The 14,856-nt window shown below is 42.1% G+C and overlaps 1 protein-coding gene across 3 annotated transcripts in view; it reads right to left on the bottom strand.

Moving 5' to 3' along the window:
* Positions 1-14,856, bottom strand: part of LOC133572642 (sorting nexin-19-like) — a 67,226-nt gene that overhangs the window by 19,754 nt on the left and 32,616 nt on the right. For all 3 annotated transcript variants that reach the window (XM_061925490.1, XM_061925489.1, XM_061925491.1), the window contains exons 9-10: positions 1,049-1,142; positions 793-946 (exon numbers count right to left, since the gene is read on the bottom strand). In XM_061925490.1, the coding sequence (XP_061781474.1) occupies positions 793-946; positions 1,049-1,142 (248 nt within the window). The remainder of the gene's footprint in view (positions 1-792; positions 947-1,048; positions 1,143-14,856) is intronic.

Below are 14,856 nucleotides of genomic sequence, written 5' to 3'. Positions count from 1 at the left end.
TACACCTTCTTCATCACGATTTCTTTCCACTTTGTGCATATTTTACAAATCATGATTAAATAGTGTTTATGTACCACAGCTTTTATAAACCCATCCATGGGCCATAACATATGCTCAATCATTGATTGTAGCTACAACGAGAGCGATGCTGTTTTGAATGAATACGGTGTGGACAACAATGGCACTGTTTTTGGGATTGATCCTTATAAGATATATGCACAATTAAAACATCGGCAAGATTGGCAACTTGAGTTTATATATAAAAGAAAATGTATAATTACGTGTGTGTATAAATACATACATATATATTTACACATATATATAAATAGACATACATATATACAAATACACATATACACATACATACATATACACTTACATACATATACACATATATATACATGTACATACACACACACACACACACACACACACACACACACACACATAAAAATATATATTTACACATATACAGACAAATATACATACACACATACATGTATATACATGTATACATATGCACATATATGTGTACATATATAAAGGTAAAGTTAAAGTACCAATGATTGTCACACACACACTAGGTGTGGTGAAATCTGTCCTCTGCATTTGACCCATCCCCTTGTTCATGTAGTACAGTTCTCTGAAATTATTCAACCCCCATTGTATACTAACATATGTATTTATATCACATTTATTTAAAGAAAATGTATGTGCCATATATTTCAATCAAATAAATACAATTAGGTGATACATTTTGAGTGCAACTGTATATTCCGACTCGTATCTTACCATGTCCTTGACTACCAGTAGAGCATTCATGCCAGCTTTGTCCTCTTTGTGTAACATTTGAATCATCCCCACAATTTGGCAGAAGTGTGATAGATAGTTTCTCTTGTTTTGAGATAAAACTTTGCAGATCCTCCAAAGACATCCCATTAAACATCTGTGAGTGGAAATCAAAGAAGACAACAACTGCTAAAATTGGTATAACAAATTGTGAGAACAAAACGACTGTGAAGAAGTGAAGATGAATTCAAGAACTTACAGTGTGAGTTTGTTCCGAGCTGAACAATACAGGTAGTCTAATATCTGAGCCATTCATAAAGGGGATGCTTCTACTGGAGAATTTCAGACGTGACCTTGAGAAAATGAGGGAGAAAATAATGTCATTGATCCATTAGAGGCAGGGAGGGGGTGACTCAAAAATATACACTATACTCACAAAAAGTTAGAAATAATAGGCTTTCAGGTGAAATTTCAAGAGGAACTTAAAAAGCAATACTAATCTTTACAGATGAACTTAATTTACCTTCTCTGAACGTTTACAAGCACATGTCCAGCGGTTTGTTTCACTACTTTTTGTACAACTTACTGTTCTCTAACGCAGAGCTGAAAAACAAACAGCCGATTTTTAATGTACCGGCTGTGCCTTTCTGTGGAGAAAAAAAGACCTCTTCTATTTTATCTGTATCTCTGTTACAACCTGCTGCCAGTCTGAGACACTTTATGCTTGGCAAGGATTGGACTATTTTAAAGCTCTCCTGAAGACCTTTCTATTCAAAAAAGCTTATAACTGCTGATGGGTTTCATATTTAGTATTTCATATGTGTAGGTTGTTGGGCCTGTCTTCAAATAGTCAAAGACTTGACAATCTATCACTCGTCCGACATTAAACGCCCCCGGGTGTATTGGGAGGATTGATCGATTGCAGTCATCATGTTTTCTTTAAATATCAGTGAAAAATTCTTGAGCGCAGGCAAATAGTTTTTAGAGAGTAAGAGACACTTCCATAGGGCTGTAGCTGCTTTCTGTTGTGACACAGCTAATTGTTTTTAGACACGCAAGAATAATTTACTAATAGTGTTGAGAGATATGGTTCTAAATGGGATGTGCCACTGTCAGGACACAGAGCTCGCCGTGCAACTCAGGCCAACTAAATCACGCTGTCCGCATCAGTAAGACTTACTGGAAATTGATGTACAAACCCCGTTTCCATATGAGTTGGGAAATTGTGTTAGATGTAAATATAAACGGAATACAATGATTTTCAACCCATATTCAGTTGAATATGCTACAAAGACAACATATTTGATGTTCAAACTGATAAACTTTTCTTTTTTTTTGCAAATAATCATTAACTTTAGAATTTGATGCCAGCAACACGTGACAAAGAAGTTGGGAAAGGTGGCAATAAATACTGATAAAGTTGAGGAATGCTCATCAAACACTTATTTGGAACATCCCACAAGTGAACAAGCAAATTGGGAACAGGTGGGTGCCATGATTGGGTATAAAAGTAGATTCCATGAAATGCTCAGTCATTCACAAACAAGGATGGGGCGAGGGTCACCACTTTGTCAACAAATGCGTGAGCAACTTGTTGAACAGTTTAAGAAAAACCTTTCTCAACCAGCTATTGCAAGGAATTTAGGGATTTCACCATCTACGGTCCGTAATATCATCAAAGGGTTCAGAGAATCTGGAGAAATCACTGCACATAAGCAGCTAAGCCCGAGACCTTCGATCCCTCAGGCTGTACTGCATCAACAAGCGACATGAGTGTGTAAAGGATATCACCACATGGGCTCAGGAACACTTCAGAAACCCACTGTCAGTAACTACAGTTGGTGGCTACATCTGTAAGTGCAAGTTAAAACTCTCCTATGCAAGGCGAAAACCGTTTATCAACAACACCCAGAAACGCAGTCGGCTTCGCTGGGCCTGAGCTCATCTAAGATGGACTGATACAAAGTGGAAAAGTGTTCTGTGGTCTGACGAGTCCACATTTCAAATTGTTTTTGGAAACTGTGGACGTCGTGTCCTCCGGACCAAAGAGGAAAAAAACTATCCGGATTGTTATAGGCGCAAAGTTGAAAAGCCAACATCTGTGATGGTATGGGGGTGTATTAGTGTCCAAGACATGGGTAACTTACACATCTGTGAAGGCGCCATTAATGCTGAAAGGTACATACAGGTTTTGGAGCAACATATGTTGCCATCCAAGCAACATTACCATGGACGCCCCTGCTTATTTCAGTAAGACAATGCCAAGCCACGTGTTACATCAACGTGGCTTCATAGTAAAAGAGTGCGGGTACTAGACTGGCCTGCCTGTAGTCCAGATCTGTCTCCCTTTGAAAATGTGTGGCGCATTATGAAGCCTAAAATACCACAACCGAGACCCCCGGACTGTTGAACAACTTAAGCTGTACATCAAGCAAGAATGGGAAAGAATTCCACCTGAGAAGCTTAAAAAATGTGTCTCCTCAGCAGTGTTGGGTTAGTTACTGAAAAACAGTAACTAGTTACAGTTACTAGTTACTTTATTTCAAAAGTAACTCAGTTACTAACTCAGTTACTTACACCAAAAATTAATGCGTTACTGTGAAAAGTAACTATTTAGTTACTTCTTCTACTTTTTTTTTTTAAAGCTCCCATTAATGCCCTTTTAGCCTTCATTTTAGTACTGTTATTGCACTGGAGAATAATACAATCTGTTGATCAACTTGACATACATTTGCATCACTGAACTCTGCTAAGCAATGTGCTCTACATACAACACACAAAGACAAAGATATGTTTCAAAGGGCCAATTTATTTCAGGCCAGAACAAATTGACAAAACTATTTTAAATAGCTGCAACATAACATACATAAGTAACAAACAGCATAATAACACTAACACTAACACTAACCACGTTAAACCCAGATTCCGAACTAATAAAGGTCTTAACTCATTCTCTTTCTATGTCACTTCAATATGGAATGTACTCCCAACAGGTGTAAAAGAAAGGGCATCTCTATCCTCCTTCAAAACCGCACTAAAAGAACATCTCCAGGCAACTACAACCCTAAACTAACACCCTCCCTTCCACATAATACCTCTTCGGATTGTAAATAATCAAATGTAGACACTTTTTCTTATACTTTCTGATCTCTCTCTCTGTCCACTACTTGCTGTACATATCCTACCAAGTCAGTCCTACACTGTTTCAATGTCCATTTCTCTGATGATGCAATTGATGACTGAAGTGTTGATACCAACCAAACCTAACCCCCCCCCTCCATATCCCACACCCCGGATTGTAAATAATGTAAATAATTCAATGTATATACCCTGATGATTATCTTGTGTGATGACTGTATTATGATGTTAGTATATATTTGACAGTATATATCTGTATCTGGACCCCGACTTAAACAAGTTAAAAAACTTATTTGGGTGTTACCATTTAGTGGTCAATTGTACGGAATATGTACTGTACGGTGCAATCTACTAATAAAAGTTTCAATCAATCAATCAATCAATCAACAACATAGCTGTAAAGCTGGCTTCACCTAAGGAAGGCACACGTGACATTCACAGAGCCTAACCAGGCAGATTTGAATTGTTGTTTTGGGCAGTAGACGGGATCTTTGATCCAAGACACAACTTACATTTAACTAAAATGTTCTTTTCTTTGTGCTCGACAAAAGAAAAGAAGTGAGAATATCTCATACTTGCCAACCCTCCCGAATTTCACTGCCTCTCCCTGGGACAACCATTCTCCAAATTTCTGCCGATTTCCAGCCGGACTTAAGGCACGCCCCCTCCCGGTCTGTGCGGATCTGAGTGGGGACAGCCTGTCGTCACGTCCGCTTGGCCAACCAAAAAGTAACCACAGAACACTATACCGTATAGGCGTATAGTGTTCTGTGGTTACTTTTTTGTTGGCCAACGGTTGTATTGCGCACCCCCCTCCCCTCCCCTCCCCTCCCCTTCCCACACTCAGACACACAGTCACACGCACACACAGAGAGCGCAGAGGAAGAATCAGAAGCACGTCTCTGCTTCGCTGGAATAAAACACACTCAGATCCTCAGTTTCTAGCCGATACTACATAAAAAGTAACGTAAAATAACGCAGTAACGCATCATGTAGTAACGGTAACTGAGTTATTGAATATAAAAAAATAACGCGTTAGATTACTAGTTACCGCCGAAACTAACGGCGTTACAGTAACGCGTTACAGTAACGCGTTACTAGTCCCAACACTGCTCCTCAGTTCCCAAACGTTTACTGAGTGTTGTTAAAAGGAAAGGCCATGTAACACAGTGGTGAACATGCCCTTTCCCAACTACTTCGGCACGTGTTGCAGCCATGAAATTCTAAGTTAATTTTTATTTGCAAAAAAAAATAAAGTTTATGAGTTTGAACATCAAATATCTTGTCTTTGTAGTGCATTCAATTGAATACGGGTTGAAAAGGATTTGCAAATCATTGTATTCCGTTTATATTTACATCTAACACAATTTCCCAACTCATATGGAAACAGGGTTTGTAGTTTCAACCGATTCCCTTACTGCTCTCCTCAGGTAAAAGTAATGATTCTTACGCCGGTTCACAAACCGAAACATTCTTACAACTTTTACCAATAGTCAAATGTGATGTGTTTTAACTCTACCTTGTTTATTTGTTAATCAGAGTGGATTAGCATGTTTTTTAGATGGAAAAAATCGCAAATGTTATCCCATTTTTTTTAATGAAATACTTTTTTCCCTGTTATAGGTTTATTTTATAAACTTTGTATGAATTAATGTAGCATTAATTATGAGCTGCTTTTCCATTGCAGATTTTTTGCAAAATAAAAGCGATATTTCAAAAATGTTGATGAAGTATATTTGCGACTTGCAGGTGTTTCCATTAAAGGGTGTTTTGCGTCTTGAGTCGTAATTCTAAAAAAATCTCATCCCGCGAAACTCCACTTTGAGGAAGATATTGCAGCCACCACATGAAGCCCCTCCTGGCTGCCGCCCGTAGATCGGGGCGTGGGACAACGTTGAGACATTTGCCCCATCATTGGACCACCGAAGAAGAATTAAAGAAGAAGTAGAAGATGTAAATCAGTTTGCAAAATGGACGTAAGCAAGGGCTTCTTTTTTGTTTTGACGTGTTATTTTGCAATATTTGTGACAGACAATGAAGGAAGTAACATTCTTTAATTTTTGAAATAGATTATGCTCTTTATTAGTGATGGTCAGGTGAAGCCTCATGAAGCATTGAACCACTTGAGCCAATTGGTTCGAGAATTTCTCGAAGCATCAATACATGCTTCGGCACAAGACTTCACTGGCTGGCCAAATGTATAATTACAAACAGCTGTATCTTAACCACATAAAGTGTGATGCATTGAATTGACAATGACAATCCATCCATCCATTTTCTACCGCTTATTCCATTTGGGGTCGCGGGGGGCGCTGGAGCCTATCTCAGCTACAATCGGGCGGAAGGCGGGGTACACCCTGGACAAGTCGCCACCTCATCGCAGGGCCAACACAGATAGACAGACAACATTCACACTCACATTCACACACTAAGGCCAATTTAGTGTTGCCAATCAACCTATCCCCAGGTGCATGTCTTTGGAGGTGGGAGGAAGCCGGAGTACCCGGAGGGAACCCACGCAGTCACGGGGAGAACATGCAAACTCCACACAGAAAGATCCCGAGCCCGGGATTGAACCCAAGACTACTCAGGACCTTCGTATTGTGACGCAGATGCACTAACCCCTCTTCCACCGTGCTGCCCTATGAATGACAATGAATGACAATGAATCACAATAAATGTATGACAAAATGGCTTTGCTGGTTAAATTAACAAAGTATAATAAAATATGTTTTATGTGTTATATAAGTATATGTATTGTGTATTTGTATTTTGCCAACATGGTAGAATCATCTCCTTTCTGAGATGCCACCTTATCGTGGTAGAGGAGTTTGCGTGTCCCAATGATCCTAGGAGCTATGTTGTCCGGGGGCTTCTATGCGAAACATGTTGCACACAGTCAGAGCAAGCAGGAGCAGGCAAGCTACTTGCAAAGCCAAACTAGCCGCTAATGCACAGTATCCTGAAATACACAAGAAATAAGTGCTTAGTAAACTTTAAGAAGTATAGAAGTCGAGGGGAAAACGGCTCGATCGATTATGTTGATATCAACAATAGTATTAGTATATGATTTATACGAGAGTGATAAGGTTGATATTTCTATTATCTCAAAATCTTTTTTTGGTTGTTTTTACAAAACTCAGAGAATAAGTCCGTGGATACAGGAGGACTTTGAGGGTAAAAACCAAAGGATTACAATGAGCAGTAGGTAGTAGTTTTTGTTTTTGTTTAGTTATTGTGTATTGTTGACTTTGTTTTGATCAAACACTTGTAAATAATAAAATAAAATAAGTACCTTGTTTAAATATGCTGACATTGTTACACCTTTAATAGCACTCACCATAAATCAATACCGATTTCACTAACGAATGATCGGCATCTGAATCGGCAGCATTAAATCCTGATCGGAACATCCCTATCTCTGACACATAAACAGGATAAGTGTAAATGTTTTGTTATGAGGTTTTCAAAAATAAAGTGAAACTTTTGTTGAAGTGTACTCATGTGGAAAGAAATAGTATAACATTTATATTCAAGTTCAAACTGGTTGAAAATATCCCTGTGAGAAATCCATAGTAAATTTTTAACCCAGCCTCTTGAAGAATTGGAACCGTAATCGGAAACCAATATTGCACAAATTCAAACAATGCCCAACCATAGGGATGGTGTTTCACTTGACGTTAGTTTTTCACCTGCACATATTGTGTTGATTGTATGCACTTAAACAGCGAAATGTATGCAATTAAAGTACTGTAAAATATTGTGGTTTTTTTGGTGGGACATTCCCATTGTTCTTTATTGCTGCTGAATTTGCTGTGATAACTATAACAAATTCTTATGAATATTGTTTCAATTTGTGAATTTAGTTATGATTTCGTTTTATACCATTGAAGTAAGCCTATTTCAATTACTAATCTGTTCAAATTTCAAAAGGCAAAGAGGCATTGTTTTTAGACAAATGTGTACGGTTTCCTTTTTTCAAGTACAGTTTTAGCATTGGCACTGGGATCGGATAATGTCTAAAGTTAACAATACTCAACGCTTTTTTTTTTTTTTTTTTTTTTTTTGTGTCCTGTCCAGCTTCTCAGGCAAATCATATAGTTGATGTAGATGCCCATGTCGGCGGTTCAGATTTACTTTACAAAAGAGAAGTGTAGGATACTTCTCTTGTTGCCTTATTTGTATTTGACTTTATTAAATGTATTTATATTATCATTTAGTGCAGCCGGGCCGGAGCAGGAGGGGATAGAAAGAGAAAAAAAAAAGAAGACAGAGGGGGAAATTGTGGGGACAAGAGGGGGATTAGACAGAGAGACAAAAACAACAACAGCAAACAACAACAACAACAACAATAGAGCAACATCAGCAAATATGACATGTACAAATATGATGGTAAAAGTAATAGCAAATAAGCAGTTAGCGAAAAATAAAAAATAATACAGAAATGACAATGAGCATTATTACACTACAAATGGATCAATACAAATACCAATAGAAATAGCGCTATTGATAATGAACAATACCAATAATTTACCTTTATTATCAACAATACAGTTGTTTAAATGCAACAATACATATACGTAATGATAACTTGAGATACGAAAGAATGCAGAAAAATGGAGGGGGAGAAAGAGAAGCAACCTACATTAACCTTGTAGATTGTTATAGTCACAATAGGTTAAGCTTTGTCAGTGTGCCATGTGTTACACCCAGTTTACCCTAGGGCAACAACGTTAATATATGTTTGATGAAACGTGATTATGTGCATGAGTGTAAGTATGCATATGTACTTGTATATGTACAGAATGTGTATATGTGTTTGTACAATGAATGTATATGTACAGAATGTGTATATGTGTTTGTACAGTGAATGTATATGTACAGTATGTGTATGTGTATGTTTGTATATTGAATGTGCGTGTGGATGTACGAACATTAGGTAGGTAAATATGTACTGTATTTGTGTATGTATGTGGGAGCGTAGGTACCTATGTACGTATGTGAGCATATGTGAATTTGCATGTACAATACATTCGACTCCCAGAGTGCGTGGGAGCCAGAGCACGGCCCCATCACCCCCGAGAGCCCAACCCACAAACAGGAGGCGTGGTGCCCAGGGAACCAGGGACCACCGCCCCCACGCAGCCAAGCCGGCCAGCGACAGGAACCCCAGAGCCCGACCCACCGTACCGCCCACAAGGGCCAGCAGCAGGCCGCAGACAGACGCACCCGGCAGAGGACAGGGCACGAGAAAAGCAGGGGACAGCCAGACCCCAAGCCAGCGAGAGACCACACCCCACACGGGCAGAAAGGCGAGACGCCCCGCCCGAGGGACCCAGAGACTCCCCGCAACCGGACGGGAAGACCGCCCCCGCCCCACCGGCAACCGGGCCCCCACGAGCCCACCCCCCACCCCCGGAGAGCGCGGCGAGGCCAGCCCCCGGCCACCCCACCCAAACCGGCCGCCGCAGGACCACCCAGGCACAGGGCCACAGGAACCACCCACCCCACCCGCAGGGACCCCAACGATGGAGATGGAACAACCAGCAACCGCCCCGCCGAGCCCCCCCCCCTGAGGGAGGGGAAAAATTAAAAAATAATATTAATAAAATATATTAAAAAATAAATAAATTAATTAATTAATTAATTAATTAATTTAAAAAAAAAGAATTAAAAGAAGATCACAGACATGCTGACAAACAAGGTCACTACCCCAGCAACTGGCCGACTCGCAGCACCTCGGAATACCTTGCAGCACCAAGCTACCACAATAGACGCAGGGACTAGGCCCAACAGGCCCCAACCAAGACGGGCACCCGGAAGGGATGGACAGCGGGACCCAGGAACTCCAGACACGCAGTTCGGATGCAGTAGCCTGAGGCGTCGACCCCCCGTCTGACAGGCAGGCCCAGAGCGTACCCCCAGAAATATACATACATACATACATATATACATACACATACACACATACATGTATACATACCCACACATACACATATATACATATACATACACATATGTACACTTACACATATATAAACATACATACATACACACACATATACATACATGTACACAATTCGTCAGCCCCGACAGCCATCACGCGCGCGCGCTGCCACCAGTCACAACATCAGCCACACCCCTGCACCAGACCCAGCAGCCACGGGCGCCCACACCACAAACAAACGGCAGCAGAAACAGCAGCCGCAATAACCCCAGACAGCCAGCACCAGCCAATCAAATCAAAGCGATCAAAAAAAAACTGCGACCAGCAACCACATGCCACCAGGACCACGGAGACCAGCCGGCGCCAGCCCGCCAGTCAGCCCGAACGCCAACACGCAAACAAGAGACACCAACAACCCCCCCAACCAAAAGGCCCCCCACCCCAACCCAAACCCGCACAAACACACCACCGCCCAAACAACCGAGACACAGCATCCAGACCAGACACGGGGGCTGCGCCACCACCACACCAAGTCACCAACAGAGACCCCACAGCGCAAGGTCGGGCCACACGGTCACAGACCCCACCCAACAGGAAGTGAGACCCGCGCGACGCCACACACAAATAAATAATAAGATTAAAAAAATAAAAAATAAAAAAATAAAATAAAATAAAAAATAAAATTTAAAAAAATAAAATAAAATAAAAATAAGTAAATAATAAAAATAAAAATAATAAATACATTAAAAATAAAAAAATATATATAACAATAATAAATGAATAAAAGCCTGGCAGGCCACCAGACCGCAGTCCCCGCCGGCCGACGAGGCAATGAGGGGTGCGCCGAACCCCAAACCCCCCATGCATGTGTACAAAATTAGGAGGTCAGCCGTTACAGCCGACCTCCAGTCCCTATTGATGTGTGTACTGTAGCGTGAGTGAGATATGTATGCTTGTGGGAACTAATAATGCGATTAAAATTGGGGGACATCAAGGTCATGGTGGGTCCCAACCAAACCAAGCCCCCCAAATCCTAAGTGTCTAATATGCAGCTAAGATTGAGGGATGGACGAGCAGGGGACAAGACAGGAGGACTGGAGCCCCATTGGAGGCATCCTCAACCCCCCGCCATGCCTCCCCGCAGGAAAATCCCCAAAGTCCTATATATGTGTGACTGTGTGCGCTATAAGTAGGAGGAGTAGAGAGCCCGGACATCCCCCCCAGTCCACGCGGCCGACAACCAGGAACTACGGCCAGGAGGCCGCCACCCCCCGCCACAGCCCGTGACCCACACCAGACCACTTTAACGTGACGCCACGCGAGCCCTCCCCCCGCCAAACAAAGCCATCCCCCGCCCGCCCCAACCCAACCCTGCAGAGCCCATACCGGCAACCAAACGCAGAAAAACCGCACAGCCCCCACGCCCAATGCAAACACCGCATCCCGGCCATCCACACAGCAACGTGCCCATACGAGTCCCGGCCAGGGGAAGGAGCCCCCCAACGGGGGAAGAAGCCAATGCATCCCGTCCGCCCGCCAGCCCCCAAACCAGCCGGCAAGCCAACGCCAGCCAGCCCCACAACCCCACAAGCGCACAGACACCAGCCACAGTCCCCCAACCACTCCAACCCAACACAGCGATGCCAACCGCTGGTATCACCGCAGCAACCATCACCACCACCGCCCGTCCGCAGCGTAAACACCCGCGGCCGCCGAAACCAAAACAAAAAAGCGACCGACCCCGTAAACCACAACAACGCACACCCCCGGCTACCACCGAGGCCACCAACCCACCTACCCCAACTCATCCACAGCCAGGCCAATTGAGCCACCGGACATCCACACCCATGCACACACCTACACATTCATATACACATACATACACACATACATATATGCATATACATATACATACACATACACACATATACACACGCATGCATATACATATAAACATACACATCCACACATATATACACATTAATACACCCACACACATATACATAAGCCCACATATACACAAACACATACATACACAACACACACACACACAAAAAAAAAATAGAAAAAAATAAATAAAATAAAATAAAAATAGAAAGAAAAGAAAAAAAAAGAAAAAAGAAAAAATAAACCCTTTAAATAAAATAAAATAAATAAAAATAAACAAGAGGCCTGGTCGCCAACAGTGCCCAACGCCACCAAACCCCGCAGCCCCTCCCGCACGTCCAGGCCCCCCCCGCCCACCACCCACCAGGCATCCCATCCGGCAAAAAGCCATAAGGGCCCAGCCCTGCGCCCACAGCCGGCATGCCACGGCACCTCAGCAGACCCGGCGCCGCGATCAGCAATGCACACCGGGGCAGCGACACATACATATGTACCTACATACATACACACAGATTTCACCATACATATATACAAACGTACACACACCCACATACACGCGTACCCATATATAATTTAACAGAATAAGTTAAATATATTAAATAGATTAAAAAAAAATAATAATAATAATAATAATAATAATATATATATATATATATATACATACACACATACATACATATATATACACATACATACACATACATACATACATATATACATATACACATACATACATATATATATATATATATATATATATATATACACATAAAATAAATTAAAATAAATAAATAAAATTAATAAAAAAATAAGGGCAGAGTAAAACACAGGAGGGGGACTCCCGCAGGGCAGTCGGGCAGCACCGCCGGGGCCCCAACAAGGGAGGCAAGCAGTCCCCCCAACCCGGCACCAGGCAGGCCCGCACAGCCGCAGCGCAGGGCGACCCCGGGCAGACCCCGCCCCGCGCCCCAGGGGAAGGAGGAAGCCCACGGACACCGGGAGCCAGAGGGGCACGAGCCGACCCCCGCCCGACAGCGGCAAGACCCCAGCCCCACGGGCGCAACCCCCCGCCCAACCACCCACGGGAGGGACAGCCCCCCCAACCAACCCAAGGCGGCCGCCCACAGCCCCACCCGCACCCCAACACCCGCCCAGGCACCTCCACCCACCCCCAGCCACCAGACCACCCACGGATCGGCCCGCCAGGCCGGAACCAGGAAACACACCCCAGGCCCACCCGACCCCGCGGCACACGGCCCCCCGGCACCCAGGACCCCCCACCCACGGAGCAAGACCCCCGGGACAGAGCCCCAGCCCCGGCCCCCAAGGGAGTCAGGTCAGAAAATTAATTAGCGGTGCCCAAAGAGATCGGAATTCTGTCAGTTGTTGGTTTGATTCAGCAGACATTCTTTCCATAACTACATAATCTAATAAAATGTTTTTGTAAAGGTTTATACATAAATTATTTTTTGATTTCCAATTTATGAGAATAGTTTTCTTGGCGATGCCTAACGCATTTATAAGGAGGTATGTTTTGTTTATATCAAGATCAGTTGCGGAGAGATCACCCAACAGGCAGAGTGCGGGGGAGATGGGAATAGGAATCTCTAACGCTAATGATAGGTTCTCGCACACTCCAAGCCAAAAGTTACTCACGGGAGCACAGGACCACATTGAATGCAAGTAATTATCTATCTTATTATCTGAGCAGTGTACACAGATGTTAGAGTCAGCTAAACCCATTTTATACATTCTTAGACCGGTGTAATGTATTCTGTAAAGTATTTTGAGCTGAATCAGTCGTACATTTGGATTCTTAATCAAACGAGTAGTATTGAGGCATATTTGTTTCCAGAATTCTGGGTCACAGCTTGTTGATACGTCTGAGTGCCATTTAGAAGTTGGAATACTTATTGTGTTGTCTATTTTTGATAAGAGAGCATATAATTTGGATAAAGCTTTGGGGGCAGATGTTTTGAAGAATTTAACGGTCGTAGGGTTACTTTCCCATGTTGTTTTGTTGAATCTTGCGCTGATTACAGATTTGATTTGTATATATTCTAGAAATTTATTAGGATTGATTGCATATTGTGTTATTAAACTTTTAAAAGAGATAAAACTGTTTGCATTGATGATATCCCCAAGGCATCCGACTCCCTTATCATACCATGTTGGAAAGTTCAATGGCTTCTTGTTTAAAAGAAAATCAGGATTATTCCAAATAGGCGTAAATTGGCATGGAGTGAGCGGGGACCCAGTTATTTTCAAAAACTCCCACCAAGCTGTTAAGGTAGTGCGTATATTAATACTTTTAAAGCAGTTGTGTTTTTGGAGAATTTGGCTAATAAAGGGCAAGTTAGAAATTGGGATCTCCTGGCTAAGTGATTGTTCAATCTCTAACCATAAACTATCTAATAAAGTGGGATTGATCCATTTTAATATATATTGTAGTTTATTTGCAAGGAAATAATAGGAAAAGTTTGGGAGTTCTAGACCCCCCATGTTCTTTGGGTTTTTGTAAAGTTTTAAGGCTGATTCGTGCTGGTTTACTCTTCCAAAGAAACTGATTGATGTGTGAGTCTAGTGACTTAAACCAGATTTGAGAAGGTTTGGTTGGAATCATTGAAAATAGATAATTAACCCTAGGCAAGACCATCATTTTCACGGTAGAAACCCTTCCCATAAGTGAGATTGGCAGTGTTTTCCAACGCGCCAGATCATCCTCAATCGATTTTAAGATTGGGGAGTAATTCAAGCGATTCAGATCTGACAATGAGGAGGAAATATTGATTCCCAGGTATTTAATGTTCCCTTTATGCAGTGGAATCGATGAGGTGCTCTGAAAGTCAAAATTAATTGGTAACACAGTAGATTTGGACCAGTTGATGGAGTAATCTGAAATAGAACTGAATTTATTGATAAGTGAGATTGTATCTTGAAGAGAAGAATGTGGATTTTGTAAGAAAAGTAATACATCATCAGCATAAAGGCTTATTTTATGATGAACGGTTGCGGTATGGATGCCTTTAATATTTGCATGCTGTCGAATAGCGGTTGCAAGAGGTTCAACAATACTCAACGCTAATGAAGAGGAC

Source organism: Nerophis lumbriciformis, linkage group LG30, assembly GCF_033978685.3.
Source record: "Nerophis lumbriciformis linkage group LG30, RoL_Nlum_v2.1, whole genome shotgun sequence".
Classification (NCBI taxonomy): Eukaryota; Metazoa; Chordata; class Actinopteri; order Syngnathiformes; family Syngnathidae; genus Nerophis; species Nerophis lumbriciformis.
The sequence above is the reverse complement of the archived record's forward strand: the minus strand, read 5'-3'. Positions and strand labels throughout refer to the sequence as shown.